This window comes from Lagenorhynchus albirostris, chromosome 5 (assembly GCF_949774975.1).
Source record: "Lagenorhynchus albirostris chromosome 5, mLagAlb1.1, whole genome shotgun sequence".
Classification (NCBI taxonomy): Eukaryota; Metazoa; Chordata; class Mammalia; order Artiodactyla; family Delphinidae; genus Lagenorhynchus; species Lagenorhynchus albirostris.
The window spans coordinates 47,352,463-47,376,353 of NC_083099.1; the positions used below are offsets into that span (position 1 = coordinate 47,352,463).

At 37.9% G+C, this 23,891-nt stretch overlaps 1 protein-coding gene across 1 annotated transcript in view; it reads right to left on the bottom strand.

The window, feature by feature from the left end:
* The window catches only part of WDR49 (WD repeat domain 49), a 140,375-nt gene that overhangs the window by 56,275 nt on the left and 60,209 nt on the right, over nt 1–23,891 (bottom strand). Inside the window, 1 exon segment of the mRNA XM_060149012.1 lies at nt 14,728–14,961. Within this exon segment, the coding sequence (XP_060004995.1) occupies nt 14,728–14,961 (234 nt within the window).

Consider the following 23,891-nt stretch of genomic DNA (forward strand, 5'->3'; position numbering starts at 1 on the left):
AACCTTTGAGGACAGGGCCTTGGCGTCTGCAGAGCAGAAGCGGCACTTTCCTAATAACTGCACTTCAGTGCAAACGGACCCTGTGAGCAAATCGTTCTGATGGAGGCACGCTCCACCTTACGTATCTGAGTTAATAACTGTTTAGGAACATATGGGTCTTTTTTGTCTCTCTCATCTGAAGCTGTCACAGCCAATCAGACAATTCTAAGATATGTGAGGCTCTATCCATGTCCCCTAATTGTCTTTTTGCTATTCCAACAACAATAAGCACTTCTGTTCTCTTTTATATGCATCCCAAATTCTAGGTCTAAGCAAGAAAAACCAAAAATTGCAGCAGCAAATATTGCTGGCTACCAAGGGATCAGGACGTTTGACTTAATTGCTGTTTATAATTTTATTTTTTTAAGTCAGTGCTGTTTGTGGTCCCATAATATAAAGCAGGTTGTCTCCTTTATTTCTATTTCGCATCGAATCTCTAGAAGTTACTTACCAGTAAGTAGTGAAGCGAGGAGAATGATAATATCTCAGAGTACTGGTACAGACAAAGAATTCAAATATTTTAAGGCAGCCATTCTCTATTTATAAATCTGATTTGTCAGAATATCACTTCTTTGTAGATTAATTTGTAATTGGATCTTTCAGACTCATTCCTTTAGTTTGTCAAACACCTACCGTATGCAAGGCACAGGATCTAGGCATTGGGGATCCAACAGTAAAATATTCCTGCCCTTATATTTAGTGAGGGAAGAGGGGAGAGATGCAACTAAATGAGAAAAAAAGCATGCGTGCGCACACACACACACACACACACACACACACACACACACACACACACGTTTAGCGGTGATAAGCGTTATAGAGAAAAATATAACCAAGAAGGAGGTAGAGATCACTGAGAGTGGGTGAAAAGCTGGGGGCTCTGGGAAGGTTTCCCTGAGGAATTATTTGAAGAAAGACACAGAGGTCAGGGAGGGAGCCATGCAGATACCTGGGTGAAGAGAGTCCCGGGAAAAGGAAACAGCAACGCAAAAGCCCTGAGACAGAGTGTCCTTGGTATGTTCAAGGACTAGAAAGGAGGCCAGCAAGGCTTAGGCAGTATGAATAACGGGAAGGACCACGGGCTGTGACCGCCTGTGATCATTATACAGGTGCTCAGAACACTCCCCCAATCAGTAGGCACCCACAGGGATTAGGGTATGAAGTCAGAAAAGTATCACTTCCCTTTTTTGGGGTAATTTTATTTAGCTTTTACTCCCACTTTGTTCTATGTATCTTTATACACAATATTCTTTGTCCTTCACAGAAAATCTACACAGGAGGTATTATAATTCTTATATTACACATAAGAAAACATTGCTTAGAGAAATTCAATTACTTGCTCAATGGAAAGCATTAGGAACTCTGACTCTAAAACTTCACCATGTCCCTCCTTCTAAAAAATTGCTAAGAAAAACTACTTCAGAAAATAGTTGAGACTGCATTGGACTTGCAGGTCCTGGCGCTGCAAGCTTGGAAGTTGTCACTCCATCCTAACAGTGAGTAAAAACCCGGAAAAACTGAAAGATCAACAACTCCTCTTAGATCAGTAAGAGAAGTGAGGTCACAGGGCAGATCACTGCCCTCCAAACTGGAGAGACCAACAGGCAGATCGAGAAAATCACAACCTACCAGAGCAGAAACTCATGAACTGAAAGCTCCCCAGGAAACAGAGCCAAGAGAGGAAAACCTGAACTGTAACTTACGAATCACTTGAGGCTCAAAGCGGATAAGTCTGAGAGTTAAAAATTCTGGGAGCTGGTGATAGGGGAGCCTCCACAAGTTTATGAGTTTTATTTTGAGGTTATGGACCAGGTTCTCCCTATAAATATTAGAGAAAAATCCCCTCATGCTCTGGCAGGGTCAGAGGGAAGGGAACAGCTTCAAAATACGTCAGACAGCTCTGTTCTTCTTAACAAGGTCTGCCCTCGGGAGAAAATGTATAACAGAGCCTAACTTGCTGGGGTTTCATCAGAGCCTAACTGATATGGGAAAAGAAAAGACAAAATTCTAGCTAGTTCTAGCCTTCTTGTTTCACCGAAGGGTGGAAGACAACTGAGAAGCATAGGTGAAGTGCACAGTCCAGAGGCACAGGCTCACTAAAAGACTGCGACCTAATCACAGAACTACAGAATACTCCCACCCCCACCACCTGGCCACCACATCTCGAAAGGCCTGTTTACGTCAGTCCCTTTGGCCCAGCACAACATGTCCGACTATCAAGAAAATTTACAAAACATACTAAAAGGCAAAATAACATAGTTTGAAGAAATAGAGCAAGCATCAGACTCAGACATGGCAGAGATGTTAGAATGATCGGATCTGGAATTCAAGACAACTAATGTTAATAAGCTAAGGGGTCTAATGGGTAAAATAGACAGCTTGTAAGAACAGGTGGGCTGGGTAACATAAGCAGAGAAATGGAAATCCTTAAGAAGAATCAAGAAGAAATGCTAGAGCTAGATCAAAAATATTGTAACAGAAATGAAGCATGCCTTTGATGGGCTTACTAGTAGACTGGATATGGCTGGGGAAAGCATCTCTGAGCTTGAGGATAAATCAGAAACCTCAGAAACTGAAAAGCAATGAGTGCAGAGACTGAAAAAAAAAAAAATACAGTATCCAAGAACTGTGGGAAAATTAAAGAAGGTGTAACATTCACATAATGAGAATACCAGAAGGAGAAGAAAGAAAGGAAGAGAAGAAATACTTGAAACAATAATGACTGAGAACTTCCCCTAATTAGTGTTGGACATCAAACCACAGATTCAGGAAGCTCACATAACACCAGGAAGGATACATGTAAAACAACTACACCTAGGTATATCATATTCAAACTACAGAAAATCAAGGATAAGGAAAAGATCTTGAAAGAAACCAGTGGAAAAAGATACCTACCTTACCTACAAAGGAACAAAGATAAGAATTACACCTGACTTCTCAGAAAACATGCAAGCAAGAAGGGATTGGAGTGAAATTAAAGTGCTGACAGCAAAAAGTCACCAACCCCGAATTGCGTATCCTGCAAAAACAACTAAAAATAAAGGAGAAATAAAGACATTCTCAGACAAAGAAAAATTGAGGGAATTTGTTGCCAGTAGACCTGACTTCAAAATAGACGTTCTTTAGAGAAAAGAAAATTAATATAGGTCAGAAAATTGGATCTACAAAAAGAAAGGAAGAATATTGAATAGGAATAAGTGAAGATTAAAAAAACTTTTGTTTTAACCTTAATTGACTTAATAGGTAACAGTTTGCTCAAACCAATAATGGCAACAATGTATTAAATTATATATTTAATATGTATTATATATATACATAATGTGTAATTATGTATATAATTAAATTATGTACTTAAGGGAAATGAATGACAGCAATGATACAAGGGACAAGAGGGAGGAATTAGATTATTTTATTAGTATAAGGTACTAACACTACCTGTGAAACAATATAGTGTTATTTGAAAGTAGACTTGGATTAGTTATAAATGTATATTGGAAACTCCAGGGCAATGTAAAGAAAGTTTTAAAAATATATATATATATGACTGATAATGCTAAGAAAGGAAAGGAAACAGAATCATTTAAAATACTCAATTAACACCACAGGAGGCAAAAAAAAATGTAAAGGACAAAAATAGGAGCAAAGAATAAGGGCAACCAACAGAAAACAGTAACAAATATGGTAGATATTAATCCAACTCTATCAATATTAATCCAACTGTATCAATAATCACTTAAAATGTCAAAGGTCAAAATGTACAAATCAAGTCAAAGTGTCAGAGCAGATCAAAAATAAGACCAACTATATATATGTAGTCTAAAAAAAACCCACTTGTGGGTCTCTTGTAGACAGTATACATATAGGTCTTCTTTTTGTATCCATTCAGTGAGCCTGTGTCTTATGGTTGGAGCATTTAATCCATTCACATTTAAGATAATTATCGATATGTATGTTCCTATTACCATTTTCTTAACTGTTTTGAGTTTGTTTTTGTAGGTCCTTTTCTTCTCTTGTGTTTCCCACTTAGAGAAATTCCTTTGGCATTTGTTGTACAGCTGGTTTGATGGTGCTGAATTCTCTTAGCTTTTGCTTGTTTATAAAGCTTTTGATTTCTCCATTGAATGTGAATGAGATCCTTGCCGGGTAGAGTATCCTTGGTTGTAGTTTCTTCCCTTTCATCGTTTTAAATATATAGTGCCACTCCCTTCTGGCTTGTAGAGTTTCTGCTGAGATATCAGCTGTTAACCTTACGGGAGTTCCCTTTTAAGTTATTTGTTGTTTTTCCCTTGTTGCTTTTAATAATTTTTCTTTGCCTTTAATTTTTGTCAGTTTGATTACTATGTGTCTCAATGTGTTTCTCCTTGGGTTTATCCTGCCTGGGACTCTCTGTGCTTCCTGGACTTAGGTGGCTATTTCCTTTCCCATGTTAGGGAAGTTTTCGACTATAATCTCTTCAAATATTTTCTCTGGTCCTTTCTCTCTCTTCTCCTTCTGGGACCCCTATAATGCAAATGTTGTTGCATTTAATGTTGTCCCAGAGGTCCCTCAAGCTGTCTTTATTTCTTTTGATTCTTTTTTCTTTATTCTGATCCATGGCAGTGAATTCCACCATTCTGTCTTCCAGGTCACTTATCCATTCTTCTGCCTCAGTTATTCTGCTATTGATTCCTTCTAGTGTATTTCTCATTTCAGTTATTGTATTGTTCATCTCTGTTTGTTTGTTCTTTAATTCTTCTCAGTGTTTATTCTTTAATTCTTCTAGGTCTTTGTTAAACATTTCTTGCATTTTCTCGATCTTTGCCTCCATTCTTTTTCCGAGGTCTGGGATCATCTTCACTATCATTATTCTGAATTCTTTTTCTGGAAGGTTGCCTATCTCCACTTCATTTAGTTGTTTTTCAGGGGGTTTATCTTGTTCGTTCATCTGGTACATAGCCCTCTGCCTTCTCATTTTGTCTATGTTTCTGTGAATGTGGTTTTCATTCCACACGCTGCAGGATTGTAGTTCTTCTTGCTTCTGCTGTCTGCCCTCTGGTGGATAAGGCTATCTAGGAGGCTTGTGCAAGTTTCCTGATGGGAGGGACTGGTGGTGGGTAGAGCTGGGTGTTGCTCTGGTGGGCAGAGCTCAGTAAAACTTTAATCTGCTTGTCTGCTGATGGGTAGGGCTGGGTTCTGTCCCTGTTGGTTGTTTGGTCTGAGGCAACCCAACACTGGAGCCTAGCTGGCTCTTTGGTGGGGCTAATGGCCAACTCTGGGAGAGCTCACACTAAGGAGTATTTTCCAGAATTTCTTCTACCAGTGTCCTTGTCCTCGTGGTGAGCCACAGCCACCCCCCGCCTCTGCAGGAGACCCTCCAACACTAGCAGGTAGGTCTGGTTCAGTCTCCTATGGGGTCACTGCTCCTTCCCCTGGGTCCTGATGCGCACACTACTTTGTGTGTGCCCTCCAAGAGTGGAGTCTCTGTTTTCCCCAGTCCTGTTGAAGTCCTGCAATCAAATCCCACTAGGCTTCGAAGTCTGATTCTCTAGGAATTCCTCCTCCCTTTGCTGGACTCCCAGGTTGGGAAGCCTGACATGAGGCTCAGAACCTTCACTCTAGTGGGTGGACTTCTGTGGTATAAGTGTTCTCCAGTCTGTGAGTCACCCACCCAGCAGCTATGGGATTTGATTTTATTGTGATTGCACCCCTTCTACTGTCTTATTGTGGCTTCTCCTTTGTCTTTCGATGTGGGATATCTTTTTTGGTGAGTTCCAGCGTCTTCCTGTTGATGATTGTTCAGCAGTTAGTTGTGACTCCGGTGCTCTAGCAAGACGGAGTGAGTGCACATCCTCCTACTCTGCCATCTTGAACCAATCTTCAAAAAAAAATTTTTAAATCAACTCCAACAATGCATCAGAAGAATTTGGTTGGTTCAACTTCTGAAAATTAATGTAAACCAGGGGGCCCCAACCCCTGGGCCTGTAAGGAACCAGGCTGCACAGCAGGAGGTGAGCAGTGGGCAAGCAAGCAAAGTTTCATCCACTACTCCCCATCGCTCCCCAGCACTCACATAACCACCTGAACCATCCCCCACCCCCACCCCCACCCCATCCGTGGAAAAACTGTCTTCCACGAAACCAGTCCCTGTCGCCAAAAAGGTTGGGTAATGCTGATGTAAACCATCATATCAATAGGCTTAAAAAAAAAAATCACATGATTATATCAACAGATGCAAAAAAAAAAAAAACCCATGACAAAATCCAACACCCACTTATGATTAAAAACTCTCAGTAAAATAAGAATAGAGGGGAACTTCCTTCACTTGACAAAAAATATCTACAAAAAACATGGAGCTACTATCATACTTAATAGTGAGAATCTTGACTCTTTCTTACTAAGGTCAGGTACAAGGCAAGGATGTTCCCTCTCATCACTCCTTTTCAACATTATATGGAAGCTCTGCCTAATGCAATAAGACAAGTAAAGGGGAAAAGGCATAAAGGTTGGGAACAAAGATATAAAACTGCCTTTGCTAGCAGATGACATGATCCTCTATGTAGAAAATCTTAAAGAACTGACCCAAAAAATCTCCTGGAACTAAGAAGCGATTATTGCAGGATTGCAGGATACAAAGTTAATATACAAAAATCAATCATTTTCCTATACAGCAGCAATGAACAAGAGGAATTTGGAAATAATACCACAATACAATTTACATTAGCATTCACAAAGCTGAAATAATATAAATCTAATAAAATATGTAGAAGATCTATATGAGGTAAAGTAAAAAACTCTGATGAATGAAATCAAAGACTAAATAAATCAGAGATAGTCCATGTTCATGGTTAGGAAGACTTAATATTGTCCAGATCTCAGTTCTTTCCAAGTTAATCTATATGTTTCATGCAATTCAAATCAAAATCCCAATACGTTACTTTGTGGATGGATATCAACAAACTGATCTAAAGTTTATAGAGAAAGAACACATGCTCAGATGTAGCAACACAATATTGCAGAAGAAGAACAAATCAGAGGATTGACACTACCTGACTTCACAACTTACTATAAAGCTGCAATAATCAAGACAGTATGATACTGGTAAAAGAATAGACAACCAGATCAGTAGAACAAAATAGAGAGCACAAAATTAGACTACATAAATATAGTCAACTGATCTTTGACAAAAAAGCAAAGGCAATACAATGGAGAAAAGATAATCTTTTCAACAAATGGTCCTTGAACAACTGGACATCCACATATAAAAATATGAATTTGGACACAGACTTTACACCTTTCACAAAAACTAACTTGAAATGGATCACAGACCTAAATATAAAACACAAAACTATAAAACTCAAAGAAGATAACAGAGGAGAAAATTTAAATAACCTTGGGTTTGATGGTGAATTTTTAGATAAAACACCAAAGGTATAGTACATGAAAAAATAATTGAAAGCTAGACTTCATTAAATTTAAAATTTTCTGCCCTGCAAAAGACACTTTCAGGAGAATAAAAAGACAAGCCAAGATCGGGAGAAAATACTTCCAAAAGACATTTGATGAATCACTGTTACCCAAAATACACAAAGAACACTTAAAATTCAACAATAAGAAAACAAAAAACCCAATTACAAAAATGGGCCAAAGACATTAACAGATACCTCACTAAGGAAGGTAAACAAATGGCAAGTAAACATTTGAAAAGATACTTCCCATCGTATGCCATCAAGGAAATACAAAGTAAAACAAAAATGTGATACTACACATCTCTTAGAGTGGACTAAATCTAGAACACTGACAACACCAAATGCTGACAAGGATGTGGAGCAATAGGAACTCTCATTCTTTGATGATGGGAAAGTAAGATGGTACAGCCACTTTAGAAGGCAACTGACAATCTTTTTACAAAACTAAATATACTCCTACCATATAATCCAGCCACCATGCTGTTTGATGTTTACCCAAAGGGGCTGAAAACTCATGTCCACACAAAAGCCTGCACACAGATGTTTATAGTTGCTTTATTCATAATTGCCAGTACTTGGAAGCAACTAAGATGTCCTTCAGCAGGTGAATGGATAAATAATCTGCGGTACATCCATATAATGGAATATTATTCAGTGTTCTAAAAAAATAAGCTATCAAGACATTAAGATACGTAGAGGAAATGTAAATGCATACTACTGAGTAATAGAAGCCAATCTGAAAAGTCTACATACTGTATTCCAATTATATGACACTCTGAAAACACTAAACTATGTAGACAGTAAAAATATCAGTGGGTGCCAGGGGTTAGGGGAGGTGGGATAAATAGGTGGAGCACAGAGGATTTTTATGATGCTATAATGATGGACATGTCATTATACATTTGTCTAAACTCTTAAAGTACATAACACCAAGAGTGGACCCCTTATATAAACTGTGATTACACTTGATGGTAAGGATGTGTCAATATAGTTTTATCAAGTGTAACAAATAGACCATTCTACTGGGGAATGTGGATAAAGGAAGAGGTTATGCATGTGAGGGACAGGAGTATACGGGATATTTCTGTACCTTGTTCTTAATTTTGCTATGAACCTAAAAATGCTCTTAAAAAAATTTTTTTTTAAATAGTCTTAAAAAAATAGCTGAGGGGCTTCCCTGGTGGCGCAGTGGTTGAGAGTCCGCCTGCCGATGCAAGGGACACGGGTTCGTGCCCTGGTCCGGGAAGATCCCACATGCCGCGGAGCAGCTGGGCCCGTGAGCCATGGCCGCTGAGCCTGCGCGTCTGGAGCGTGTGCTCCGCAATGGGAGAGTCCACAACAGTGAGAGCCCCGCGTACCGCAAAAAAAAAAAAAAAAAAAAGCTGAGACTGTGTTAATGAGAGAGGCTGAGGAAAGGGTCATCTTTTACCCTGCTGATGGATTTAATGCACCTTTTATGCAGAAAATTTGACAACATCTGTCAAGGTTACTGTCTTAAATACTCTCTGACCCACTAATTCCAGTTCTAGAAATTTATCTCACAGATATTTCCTCACTAGTGCCAAAATTTGTGCATTCAAGGTAAAAAATTACTACATTAATTGTAATACAAAAATACTGGAATCCATCTAAATGCCCATAAGAACTGATTAATAAAGTTTGGCACACCCATTTAATAGAATACCATGCAGCTGACAAAAAGAAAGAGGATACTCTGGATAAGGAGATAAATAAAATGATCTTTTGGCTGTATTGTTGGGTGGAAAATCAATGTACAGAGCAGTGTTTCTGTGCAAAGAGCAATTAAAATAATAAATATTCTTAAATATTAAGAATTATTATATACATCTATTTAAAAGTGAGTATACATATTTACTTGTTTATGAATACAACAGCCCTTAAAGGGTTGCTCATGGATCTCATGAATTGGTTGCCTCCAGGGAAGGAAACTAGTAGGTAAAAACAGGGATAAGAGGAAATTTTCACTGTATACCCTTTGTCCATTTGAGTTTTATAACACTGAAATATATTACTCCTTCTAAATAACCACATTTAAATAAGTGTGTGTGTGTGTGTGTGTGTGTGTGTGTGTGTGTGTGTGTATGTTGGTTTAACCTTAAGGCTAGGGTGTTTCCCACAACTCCATCAAGTGACCAGAGCTCATAGCCTCAGTATTGACATGTAACCAAGGACAGCCTTAAGCTGACCAGTGAAGAAAAGCCACGTTAACTGAAGGCTGGTCACTTGGAGCCCAGCAGTAAGTAGGCAAAGAGAAAGTTTTCACTAGTGTTCATCCAGTTCTTTTCAATTAGAAGCTCATTGATTTTGCCTTAAATACAAGCACTGAAGAGGTGCTTTGTAAGGTGGGGATAAATTTCCCTCAAGCTTGTCCCCTTCCCTCTGCTCAGGTATTACATTTCCCACAGGAACTACCAATTGAATTGGTTAGATTCTCAAATATCTCAATTCCCCCAAAATCATATGCAGAAACGAGGACAGGAGATGCACTGTCACTAAAAAATTATACCCCAGTCCCATTTTTAATGAATGATTGGCATCATGTTACCTGTGAGAGTATGAGAGTTGGTCCTCAAGAAAAAACACTACTCTGGGTAAAGTAGAGGTCTAATCTTCAAATTGTCAAAGCCAACATCCCATGCTGAATTACAGGAGCCCTGTCAGGGATTTCAGGAGTCCTGCTGGAGCCCGCCAGGCAGCCACTGTCTGACAGGTCTCTTTACGTACGTATGTGATTAATGTTTCTACTCTTAGAGATCAGGTAAAATGGGAAGATTCAGGAAGCCATTTTTGTATCAAATTGTCTCATATGCATATATTGTAACCTAGAAATTCATTCTCAAGATTTTACCTTACAGAGATAAAGCCATGAGTGTGAATATATTTATGCATAAAGAAATGCATAAGAGCAAAATGCTCGTCAAGGCAAATGGATCAGTAAATTATGATACATACATACAATGAGACACTGTGCTGACTTTTTAAAATGATGAAGTAGATCTACATTTAGGTACAAGGAAATAATTCCAATATGTTTTGCAATAAGAAAGTAAGTTACAGAACCATATTCAGGTGAAATAGTCTATGCACAGAGAGACATTTAGATATTTTGATGATGTTTCAGCAATATTTAATTCTTTACCTGAACTTACTGCGTTGTTTTAATTTCTTATAATAAGCAAGTAATGTTTTACAAAAAGTAAATTATTTCAATGAGAAAAATAGTAAATATCATTGTCTGTCAAGATTTGATGATACTGATATATTTAGCCTGACGATAAATATGTCTAGATGCAAAACACACTGAAACATGACCTATTTTACAAAAACGCATAAACCCACATCATTAGGATGAGAGCCATGGTGATAAGTCAGAAATTTTATCTATTCCAGTTTATATGTTACCTACAAATACATTTTTAAAGTTCCCCAGCATTCATGGGTTTTTAAGAAAAGCTTTATTTAAGAATTCTATGCAAAGACAGTTCCTTAGAACTACCTCCAGGATACTGAGTGACTTTGATTCTTTCAAAATTGTGCATTCCAGGGACTCCCTCAACCTGTCCCAACTTGTTCTGCCACTAGCTGTGAGGGCAAGCTTTGCTGGTGAAATAAAGCATAAGGTTCCTTTTCAAAGGCCCTGTGTGGCTTAACATCACTTTCTTAGATTAGGATGCGAGGGTACCAAAAGGCAGGAAGATAAAGAAAAGTCACAGAAATATGCCATGTCACTTTCATATAGAAATAATGGTAGGTTCCCACTGATGACCAAATAGAATGAAATAATAATAAAGTGTCAGCAACATGTTGAAATGACAATGCAAGGGAAGGTTTTCATTAGATTCAGATAAAAGGAAAGTCTTTCAAAAAGACACCAAACCAAATAACCAAAGAGCAAGCACCAGTGGACTGAAAAAGCATGGGTTTGTTTTGAACTTAGAATTAGAAATAGCAGTAAAAGGAATCGAACATCCATTGGTGCTCAGAAGAGTGTTGGGAGTTGTAGGAAAACACAGAAGGGGAAGACAAGGATCTTTCCCTTCCATCAAACATGTGAGGGGAGAAAGTGAGAATTTAGCCAAGTGTTTAATTGGAAAACAACTAGAAATGCAACCGACGCGCAGAGAGGGGAGAGAGGTATGGTAGGAGATGTCCCTGGAGACCTCGGATGTCGACAGGACCAGAGATGAGCCCCGGAACTGAATGTTTACCAGCAGGAACTTCAATGGCAGAGAAGAGAAGGGGCAGAAAAAAACTCTTCCTCACCTCAAGGGACCAGAGACAAAGCCCAATTCAGGGGCCCCTCCGCCTTTCTAACTCTTCCCAACATCTGCTTTCATATGACACATGGGTAAAATAAAGAGTAAGAAATATCAAGATGTTAATAAGAAAAAGAGGTGTCCTAAAGCATCACCCTTCAACCTGAGAGGTATGGGGGAGCCGGGGAGACTTGCCAGGGCTGGCCGCCTGGGAGGAAGGAGGACGACTTCCAAGAGGCAGGACACAGTAAGGCAATGCTGCAGCGATACCTGTTGTTACCATTATTACGTCTATGGTCACACCACCCCCGCCCTGCCACACACAAACTTTTGAAAGTCAATAAACTGACACGATAAATAGTCTGCCGAACATTTGAACTCACATTTCTCTAACTCAGCAGTTCTCAAAACTTTTGATCTCGGAATCCCTTTATACTACTAAAAATTATTGAAGAATCCAAATAGCTTCTATTTATGTGGGCAATAGAGACAGAGACAGAGGTAGAGCTAAAGACAGAGACAGACAGAGAAACATATATATTTACCAAAGTAGAAATTTAAACTGAGAAATTGTTAAAACACAGGAATACAAAAGCACATATTCCTTTAGCCATCAGAGCAACGATGTCCTCACTCATCATAGAGCCTCTAGAAAGCTCCCTTGTACACTCATGAAACAAGAGAGGAAAAAGTAAACAGCAAGTTAATATTATAATGAAAAGAGCTGTGATCTTGAAGATCCTTTGAAAGGATCTGACTTCCCCAGGGATCTGAGATCACGCTGTGAGAACTGCTGTTCTAACCTCAAGTCTATATTTTTCCAAGACTAGACCTTGGTACATTGAGTGAATGACCTTCACAGTCTGGCTCTAAGCTCCCTTCACTGCCTCAAGTCCCACAGTTTTTGCTAAGTCTCCCCAAACTAGCCATACCAGAATAAACCCTCTCCCTGAAAAAAAAATGTAGAGTCTGTGCTCAAGCTTCTTTGCAGGTGGCCATGTTGTACCTTCTGTCTGGAACTACTTCCTTCTCTCCTCTTAGGGGTTCCCACTCTAGATTTCAGGGCTCTGCTGAATGTCACCCACCCCAGCCCCAGCCAGATTTGATCACTTTCCAAGGATAGCACTTTGCTTTTACCCCTATTCATTTCACTCTACTCCATTGTTTCCTTGTGAGTTGGTCATGTGTCTGCTTCCTCTTCTTTCACCCCACCATCCTGTAATGAGCACCTACCCAGCAATGAGCTCTTGGAAGACGCCCAGAACCTGAGTCTCCCTGAACTACGGGGGCAAAGAAACTATGTGGCACGTGAATCTTTGATCCCTCATTCCTGGCACCTGAAACTTATTCAAAACTGTTTTATTTGCTTTGTCTAATTATTCTGAAATGATAAATTATCACTGGCTGATGGGACTGCGGGTGATATTATTTTCTTTGCACTTGACTGCAACATATTTTTACAATTATAAATGTTATACAACATTAAGGTGTTTCTCTATAACTTAGCTGCTAATAGTCAGGAAACACTTATGTATGACACACAGCTCTATGTGCTTTATATACATATTAATGCATTTAATTATTTATACTTTTAACAGCAGAAATAAGTAGAGGCATGAATATCCAACTCATTTGTACAGATTCTTTCTATATGATATCCCATACGTGCATAGTCTATTGTAGCCTATAACTTGCATATCTTTGTGTTATCTTGGCTTTATCTTCATGTTCCAAATGGAAGATTCCAGACCTTCTTTGTGCCCCATTTCCTGAATTCCTCATGGAAGATTGCTCATTTTATGGTCAGACAATAGCAGATCGTAACATCAACACACAAACCTAGCACTTTAACTTTGCAGATCTCAATTAGCAGAATGTTCTCCTGGAAACAAATACACCTCTCAGTGGCCACCAGGGAGTCGCATTAACTGGTTGCGTTCATAAAGTTCAGCAAAACATTTACGAGGGAATGTTCTCCCTGAAGATGGAATTCAAAATGGATCGTTTTGTAAAGGATTTTTATCTCCTAGAATAACCGGAAAACAGAGTGCTTGAAGTAGTGACATGACACACGACTCATTACTAACAAAGGGCTCTCCTCCCCTTGCACCCAATCTGAACCACTCATTTCTGTGTAGATGCAGAAGCTTCTGCAGCAAGGAAAGATAGAACGGGCTAGAGTTACTGTTTAATTGGCCACAAGCTGGATACTGGCTGTCTGCTTGGCTCCAGCTGTGCTGTGACTATCAGGCCTGAGGTGATCACGGTCGCAGACTAAGCTCCATGGGTGCCCGCTCGCTCTGTGATATCCACAGGCTGGCCCTCCCTTTCCTCTAAGAAGGCCTGTGGTCCTTGCGGCACCTCCACTCCAGAGGAGCCCGCTTCCTCATTGACATGCAGGGAGCGCTCCCATAAGCAAAAGCTGCAAAGCATCATTACCGTGGTCGGGAGACAAACAACACTCGCACTGCATACCAAGTGGCACCACATTTAACTGAATCATTTTATTATGAATACATTCCGGGCTGCCACTGTGAGCCACTTGCCTAAACTATGCCGGCAAAATGGATCTTTGCTAATTACATTTCATGCATATTTCAGATCTTTCCATGGGGATGCAGGAGGATGGTGTTCATAAAAGGGAATTTTACAGCCAGGTTCACTTGCATTTGGCATCAAAACCCAAACTAGCGGGTAACAAAGATAAGTTCAATTACATTCCACGTTGTGTTTGTTTTAGCTGGACTGTTTCCTCCTAGTAACTCTATCAGTGCTGCTGTGGTCACTGGTTGAAAATGAAATCACTCTTCAAATCCACCTGAATACACATTATTGCAGAAATGCAACAGTTATTAAATCATTTCTTTTCCACATTTCCTTTTCTATATTTGTCCTTAGATTGAATTAAGGAAATAAGCCTCTGGATGTGGGGACATGTCAGGAGAGTGACAGAAAAACATCATTACCTGCTTCAAGACTGAATTGTAAAGCACACAAGTGACTGCTTTCTTGTGGCTTTTCACCCTCTTGCCGGAATCACTTTTCACTGCCAGCAATGCTAGCTGGTTATTAAATGAGATGAAAAGCCATCCGTGGGCTTCATCAAAGTGGAAGAGACATCTGAAGTCCTGACTTTTGGAGAAAGAACAAGCTATCCTCTGGATGGACAGCTGGTGCCGAATATCCCAGAGTCTCAAAACCTGCATGAAACGTAACAAAGTCACAGGAGTATGTCAAGAATAATTCTAATTTTTTAGCCAGATTTTCTCTAGCTCACCCTCGATCCCAGGCAGGCTCTGCATAGTGCTGTAATTGTTCACACTTCTCTCATAGCACATTTTTTGTATTTCCCTTCTCTGTTTCAGTATCTCCTCAACTGTAATCTCTTCTAGGGAAGGGACTGTGTTTTGTCTCAGTGCCCAGAAAAGTGCGTGCATTTAGTAGGCGCTTATGATAGGCAGAGTAATCATCTTCAAAGATGCCCACGTCCTAATCCCTGGAAAATGTGAATATGCTATCTTACATGCCAAAAGAGATTTTGCAGATGTCATAAATTAAGGCCTTTGAGATGGAGAGATTATCCTGGTTGATTTGGGCAAGTCCAATGTAATCACAAGGGAGATCAGAGTGATGGGATGTGAGATGGACTCTACCTAATGTTCCTGGCTTCAAGAAAGGAGAAAGGGGGGGCCATGAACCAGGAGAGCTGGAGAAGGCAAGGAAACAATTCTCCCCCAGAACCTCCAGAAAAGAAGACAGCCCTTGGAGTACCTTGATTTTAGCCCAGTGAGACCCAGGCTGGAATTCTAACCTACAAAACATTAAAGGTGTGTTGTTTCAAACCACTGAATTTGTGGTTATCTGTCACAGTAGCAGTAGAAAACGAATACAACCTCTTTCGATAGATAGATAGATAGGTAGACAGATAATATATGTATATATTTTTTGATGAAATAAAAGACTTGTTATTAAATGAAATCAAGTTCAGATAAAACACAGACAATTAAGACACAAAAAATGACATGCAGATGGAACAAGGTAAACACTGAAGGAAATGGGAAGAGCAGCTCTGCAGATGCAAGTGTTGCCACTGTCAGTCATGGTGCAGAATTAACACAGGGCAGTGAGGGAGAGTCAGAGTGAAGACAGCGAAAATCCTCTCCAATAGGGGCCAGCGGGCCAGCTCTAGGGCCAAACTTTTGGGGTTCTGATTTTGGCTCTATCCCTTACTGCAGGGTGACCTCTAGTAAGTTTCTTTGTCTCTCTGAGTTTTTGATGTGGTACCTACCTAATCTGATGCTATGAAGAGTGAATGAGAGCCCATGTCAAGCATTTAGCATGATGACCAGTATGTGGTCAGTGTTTAGTAAATTTTTTTTTTCATTATTAAGTGTATTTTATTCTTTTTACTGTATAAACATTAGAACCTAAGAGCAAAAAAGTTTCTTTCAAATAAACTAGTGCATCTTATCCAGTATGAGAATTATTTTAAATTATCTATAAAAGATGACCCCTCTTTATACGAGTGTTTATTACTCCATAGGGCAGGCTACCCAGTAGTTTTTAACTTATTTTAAATCATATACTCCTTTGGGGGAAAAAAAAATCATTTGAAAACGATGGTCCATCCCCTCCTCCTAAATGCATATACCCATACATGCACACAATTTTCCACATAATTTCTTTGGATACATAGACACACACATCTCCCATACAGATCCTGATATCCCATGGGATAGGAATCCCTAGAGTAGTCATTATGATTAGCCAAAGATGTCCTCTTCTACCTTTTGATTCTATCCTACTGTCTTTTCCTACATAAGCCTCTTCGTATACCTCTTTATCCAGGGTAAATGGCCCCAGTTCTTTCAACATCATAACATCATTTTTAGATCCCCCTCCACCATGGCAGCCTCTTGATTCTCTCACTTTGTCTTTTTTTTCCATTTTCTCTCCAGGGGAGGATGGTCATCCAGGCTTTGTTTACCTTTTAAAAAATATAATATGTCCATGGTGTAAAATGCAATAGCACCGAAGGGATTTTTCTTCAACCCATCCCTCTCGGCCTCAAGTCCCACTCCTCAGAGACAGCCTTCTTTAACTTTTTTTGAGTTATGGTTTTCCCCGTAACACCAAATAGTAGCTGTGTGTGTGTGTGTGTGTGTGTGTGTGTGTGCACGCACGTGCGTGAACACAGCATATATTAATCATACATTGAATGACATTCTCCTCTGAAAGTAATGCAGTTACTTACACTCATTTTCTCCCTTTCTCTTCCCATTGCCCCAATCTAAACATTGTATTTTTTTAGTCCTATTGTTACTATGCTTTAAAATAATACACTTACACATTAATTACTGCACTATCGATATAAGACAGTATCTCTCTGCTCACTAATATGTAAAATGAATACCTTAGGGTCCTCAAGGACCTTTTAAGCAAAGTGCTCAGAATTGAGCCAATATTTCAGGTGTGTTCTAACCACTGTTACAGGCACTGTGACTTCTTTAAAGCAGCCTACTTTTACGTGAGCTGATTAAGCCACTCCAACATGCATTGCCCTTACCTTGGGGTCCTGACTGAGCAAAACTCTAAATCTTATTTCCATGAACAAATAATCAAGCCAGACATCTACCATCCTACCTTCAAAAATCTGATGTTGTAAGCTAAAACTAGGATTTTTCTAGTTTCAAAGTGTAAAGATATAATTCTGAATCCTAATTCTATTATATTGATAATTCCTCCCTGATGTGTCCACACATCCCATGGAATACAGTAGATGGTCAATAGATATTTTCTTAATTTGTTGAAGGTTGTGGTTCATTTAACAACTATGTTTTTATCCCACTCACTGTTAAAAATATTAGCTAGGATAAGTCCAAAACTATAACACTTCCATAAAAAAGCTTGCCTCACTTCTACATGGTTATTTACCCAATTGCAGATCTCATCTAATTCACATTGAAATTTTATGAGACTTTTTCAAACATCTTGCAGAAATGAGTATGCTTGATGTATAGGGTAACCTCTCCATTTACTAACACTTATAACAAACTTAAACTGACCTAGTCAAATTCTACCAGATAAGCAGCATTACCAATCCGTCTAATCCCAAGAATATATATTTATAAAGTAAATTGGGTTTTCTTGGCAAGAATTTTTTATTAAACAACTTATTCTAGTTCTTAAACCTTACTATTTTTATTTAAAACATTCTGGCCACTCTCCAGAAAATGTTTATCCTCAAAAATATAAACTCTATAAGAACTAAGACTTGCAAATATATTTCAAAGTGTTCTAAATATAAATAGGATTGATAAGCTATTATTTTGAATGTTAAAACCACATAGATTAGATGCATCTAAGATTAGATGCATCTAGATCGTTCTCAAACACTCATATAACTTACAATAGTCATATCATCATTGTTCAAAATCCTGTCTTGTTTGGTATGGACTCCCTCCTAAAAAACTGAAATTAACTTCATTTCAGAAAAATACTCTGGGGCATGGTTGAGTATAGATTAACAATAACTCAACAGTATTCATGGACTATAATTTCCCCAGAATCATTTTCTGCATGTTGTTCAAATCATTTATGTCGACTTTAATATTTCATTGACATTTAGTCACATAAATAAAATGAAAAATTAAAAATAGATGAGTGATAACCTCTACTCTATGACAGGTGAGTTCTTGCTATTAGCAATTAAAATTAGAGGTGCATTTTTTAAGCAAAATGTGTATATTCATTAATTTTTCTTAAAATTAGTTTTTACTTTTCTTCTTTCCCTCCTTCCCTTGAAGAACCCTTGACTCTCATAATTAGTGATCCTACTAAGTCCCCTTCCATCTTTAATTCTCTAATTTTTCTTTCTGCTGAGAACCAAAGCTAACAACATTTATATACTGTCATCAATGTATAAAACAGTGTTTCAGCATTCTCCCAGAGATCGTATCATGGTAGGTGACCTCCCATATGGTTTTCAATTTTTTCTACACTTCACATTCTATACCAGTGGTTCTTAATCTTGACATTAGAAACACCTATGCTGTTTAGAAATTGCTTATGTTTGAGACTTTTGTCAAACCTATTAAATCAGACTCTCTGAGGATGGGGCTCAGGTATTAGTTTTTTGGTTTTTTTTTTTTAAATTTCCCAAGTATTTTCATTGCATTGTACTTTAACTTCTCAATTTGGTTTTAAGATCAATGCTAATCTCCTTGAACAAGACATCTTTCTCTCAGCTTAATCAGTAATACCATGTGGCTTGGCTTTAAACCAGATAACTGTACTCCCCTATTCAGTCTATATCTTTTTAATCAAGAAAAAATCTCACATTAATTTTATTTTATTAATCAAGTCCTTTTGCAAAATATCACTTAAATATCTAGTTAATATTTGAGAATCCTTGATTTTCCTTTTTTTGTATTCAAATTGACTTCTGAAATAGAATTAGGTCATATTTCAGAAAGGAGTATATTTAATATCATTTTCCATTCCGATATCCTAGAGAAGTTTTCTTTATTCTTAGTAGGAAAAATAAAGAAATTGGTAAACACCCAGGCTTAAAAATTATAATTGAGGAACTGATTATTTTTTAATTTCTATTTTCCATATATTTTTATCTAAACTGTACTTTCGATTTTCATCATGATACCTGAGAACTTGTGATGCTTGTCCAAACTCAGACTTACTAAGCTTAATCCTTGAAATGTTGTATATAGGGGCTCTTTACTTCATCTCCATGTTTATAGTATTAGGAGGAGTAAGCATCCAAGCTTGTGATTTTATATCAAGGCAAAATTTAGCTTTTCACATAATGATGAGGACTTATTTTTCTACTTAATCTTTATCTTGTTTCAACTGTTACCCAGTTAATAATGCAGGATTATAAAAGCAAATCCTGTGCTATTCATATACACTAGCACTAGAAACTAGTGGATTGGGACTCCAGACTCCAGTCATCTCGATCCTAGTTTTAATATTCCTCAGGTCTGTCAGCTTAGGTATATTATATTACTTCTCCATTTTCTCACCTTTATACGGAAGGGGACGCCACCAGCTCTAAAATTCTGTCAATTTTGTCTAGAATGTACTGAAATTGCTCAATCCATTATCTGTGGATTCCAAAATAACAACAACTGAAGCAATTTCAAGAAGGTGTATTGTGAAGATTGGGCTAAAGAAATGTAGTCTAATTTTACAAAAAAGTTCTTCCTGCCCCCTGCCAGAGATGGACAGAATCACTTCACATAGGCATAATAAAACTATAATAAATAAATTAACAAAACTTTTCTTTTATCCTATAAATATTAGAATTATAAATGGGTAACTTCATGGATGGGTGGGTACAAAAACATATGTATGGATGGATACAGAATCTGTTTTCAGTGCACTTTTTAAAACCAAATCAGCATTATGTACATATTGGCAACATGTCCAAATTTAATTCAAAGTAGCTAGGGGGAAAAAAGATTCATAATTTCCAATAATGATATAAAAGTGAGGGAAAAGTAGAAGACAGACTTAGAGAACTGCATCAAAATGAGATTTGTTTGGCTGCATCAAATATTTGCTACTAACTCCTACCACCCTGTAGGGCATAGATATAAAATGACAATAAGAAAAAGAGAGAAAGAGTATATATCGCTAAGGGGATTTTGAAGACAGCAGTGCAGCAGCCCAGCTCTCCGGGATAATCCACAAAAATGGATAGCCTACTTGCAGATAATAGGATAACAGGAACTGAGGGCATTGGCTTTCCTGAATATACCTTTATGTATTAACAAGTCTATTTATTTAGAATTTAAGCCTTTGGATAATCCACAAAGGCATAATCAGTGAATGCTTAAAGGCAATTTTGTTTGACATAGCACACATATTCTACTGAATAGCTCAGCTAATGTTTTTATCTTGAAGTAATATAACAGATCTTCCTTTAAGAAAGATTTTTGCCATTTTTGTCCTCAGGATTGAGGTCCACCTTAAAATATTAGTGGAAGGTTAAAATCTTCTCTTGTGCTATTCATTGTTAAATTGTTACCATAGCCATTATCATCTTTTTTTCATTCTTTTCAACAAAAATGAAAGAAGACGTACAGCTCTAGGACACAGATTTCTATTGTGTGTGTGTTTGTGTATTCTATCATTGACCTTGAAAAAGTCAAAATGTTTCTTAATGCTATGAATTGTTCTGCAAAAATCTCATTAATTTCCCAGTTGAAGTTCAGCAATAAATTTAACTAATATCAACATTTTATTTAATTGGCTTTCTTTTCAGAACAAAAGTCCTTTGGGGAATTTTTAAATTTCAGTTAAATTGATTTTTTTGCTATTATCATTGCTCACAAACACTGAAAAACATAAGAGAATTTTTCGCAGTCTTTAAACAAAAGTTTTCTAACTTTGCCTTTCAAAGATCACTGTTCCTCTTTTACTTCACAAAGTAAACCTAAACACTTTAAATTTTTTTCTTTCTTTTTTTAACTCAATATTTATACTAACAACTGCTTTGAAGAAAGTAAGTGAAAACCAGCTAGAACAAGGGAATCTTGGTTCAATTATCATTCCAGACTAGGTTTCTGTGGGGCGCCTTCCTGCTTCAAAGAAAAACAACTCTGAATAAAACATAATTTCTGCTGCCTTGCTGGACCTTCAGGGATTGGAGACAATCTCCACAGGTCCAAAAGAAGAAGGAGGAAAAAAAGAAGCAAACTTCGCAAGGAGACAGTGAACAGTAGGCATAAATGAGTAGACTATAACCAGGAGAGAGGGCAGACAGCACAAGCAAGAAGAACTACAATCCTGTAGCCTGTGGAACAAAAACCATATTCACAGAAAGACAGACAAAATGAAAAGGCAGAGGACTATGTACCAGATGAAGGAAAAAGATAAAACCTCAGAAAAACAACCAAATGAAGTGAACATAGGGAACCTTCCAAAAAAGAATTCAGAATAATGATAGTAAAGATGATCCAAGACCTCAGAAAAAGAATGGACGCAAAGATCGAGAAGATGCAAGAAATGTTTAACAAAGACCTAGAAGAATTAAAGAACAAACACCTAGAAGAATTAACAAACAGAGATGAACAATACCATAATTGAAATGAAAAATACACTAGAAGGAATCAAAAGCAGAATAACTGAGGCAGAAGAATGGGTAAGTAACGTGGAAGACATAATGGTGGAATTCACTGCCACGAACAGAATACAGAAAAAGAATGAAAAGAAAAGAAGACAGCCTAAAAGACCTCTGGGACAACATTAAATGCACCAACATTAGCATTATAGGGGTTCCAGAAGGAGAAGAGAGAGAGAAAGGACCTGAGAAAATATTTGAAGAGTTTATAGTCAAAACTTCCCTAACATAGGAAATGAAATAGCCACCCAAGTCCAGGAAGCACAGAGAGTCCCAGGCAGGATAAACCCAAGGAGAAACATATTAAAACACATAGTAATCAAATTGACAAAAATTAAAGGCAAAGAAAAATTATTAAAAGCAACAAGGGAAAAACAACAAATAACTTAAAAGGGAACTCCCTTAAGATTAACAGCTGATATCTCAGCAGAAACTCTACAAGCCAGAAGGGAGTGGCACTATATATTTAAAATGATGAAAGGGAAGAAACTACAACAAAGGATACTCTACCCGGCAAGGATCTCATTCACATTCAATGGAGAAATCAAAAGCTTTACCGACAAGCAAAAGCTAAGAGAATTCAGCACCACCAAACCAGCTGTACAAAAAAATGCTAAGGGAACTTCTCTAAGTGGGAAATACAAGAGAAGAAAAGGACCTACAAAAAGAAACCTAGGGCTTCCCTGGTGGCACAGTGGTCGAGAATCTGCCTGCCGATGCAGGGGACACGGGTTCGTGCCACGGTCTGGGAAGATCCCACATGCCGCGGAGCAGCTAGGCCTGTGAGCCATGGCCACTGAGCCTGCACGTCCGGAGCCTGTGCTCTGCAACGGGAGAGGCCATGACAGTGAGAGACCCACATACCGCAAAAAAAAAAAAAAAAAAGAAACATAAAACAATTAAGAAAATGGTAATAGGAACATACATATCAATAATTACCTTAAATGTGAATGGATTAAATGCTCCAACCAAAAGACAGAGGCTCACTGAATGGATACAAAAAGATGACCTATATATATACTGTCTACAAGAGACCCACTTCAGACCAAAGGACACATACAGACTGAAAATTAGGGGATAGAAAAAGATATTCCATAAAAGTGGAAATCAAAAGAAAGCTGGAGTAGCAATACTCATACCAGATAAAATAGACTTTAAAATAAAGAATGTTATAAGAGACAAGGAAGGACACAACATAATGATCAAGGGATCAGTCCAAGAAGAACATATAACAATTATAAATATATATGCATCCAACATAGGAGCACCTCAATACATAAGGCAAATACTAAGAGCTATAGAAGAGGAAATCGACAGTAACACAATAATAGTGGGGGAATTTAACACCTCACTTACTCCAATGGACAGATCATTCAGACAGAAAATTAATAAGGAAACACAAGCTTTAAATGACACAGTAGACCTGATAGATTTAATTGATATTTATAGGACATTCCATCTGAAAACAGCAGATTACACTTTCTTCTCAGGTGCACATGGAACATTCTCCAGGATAGATCACATCTTGGGTCACAAATCCAGCCGCAGTAAATTTAAGAAATTGAAATCACATCAAGCATCTGTTCTGACCACAACGCTATGAGATTAGAAATCAATTACAGGGAAAAAAAAACATAAAAACACAAATACTTGGAGGCTAAACAATACGTTACTAAATAACCAAGAGATCACTGAAGAAATCAAAGAGGAAATCAGAAAATACCTAGAGACAAATGACAATGAAAACACGATGATCCAAAACCTATGGGATGCAGCAAAAGCAGTTCTAAGAGGGAAGTTTATAGCAATACAAGCCTACCTGAAGAAACAAGAAAAATCTCACATAAACAATCTAACCTTACACCTAAAAAACTAGAGAAAGAAGAACAAACAAAACCCAAAGTTAGTAGAAAGAAAGAATCATAAAGATCAGAGCAGAAATAGAAACAAAGAAAACAATAGTAAAGATCAATAAAACTAAAAGCTGGT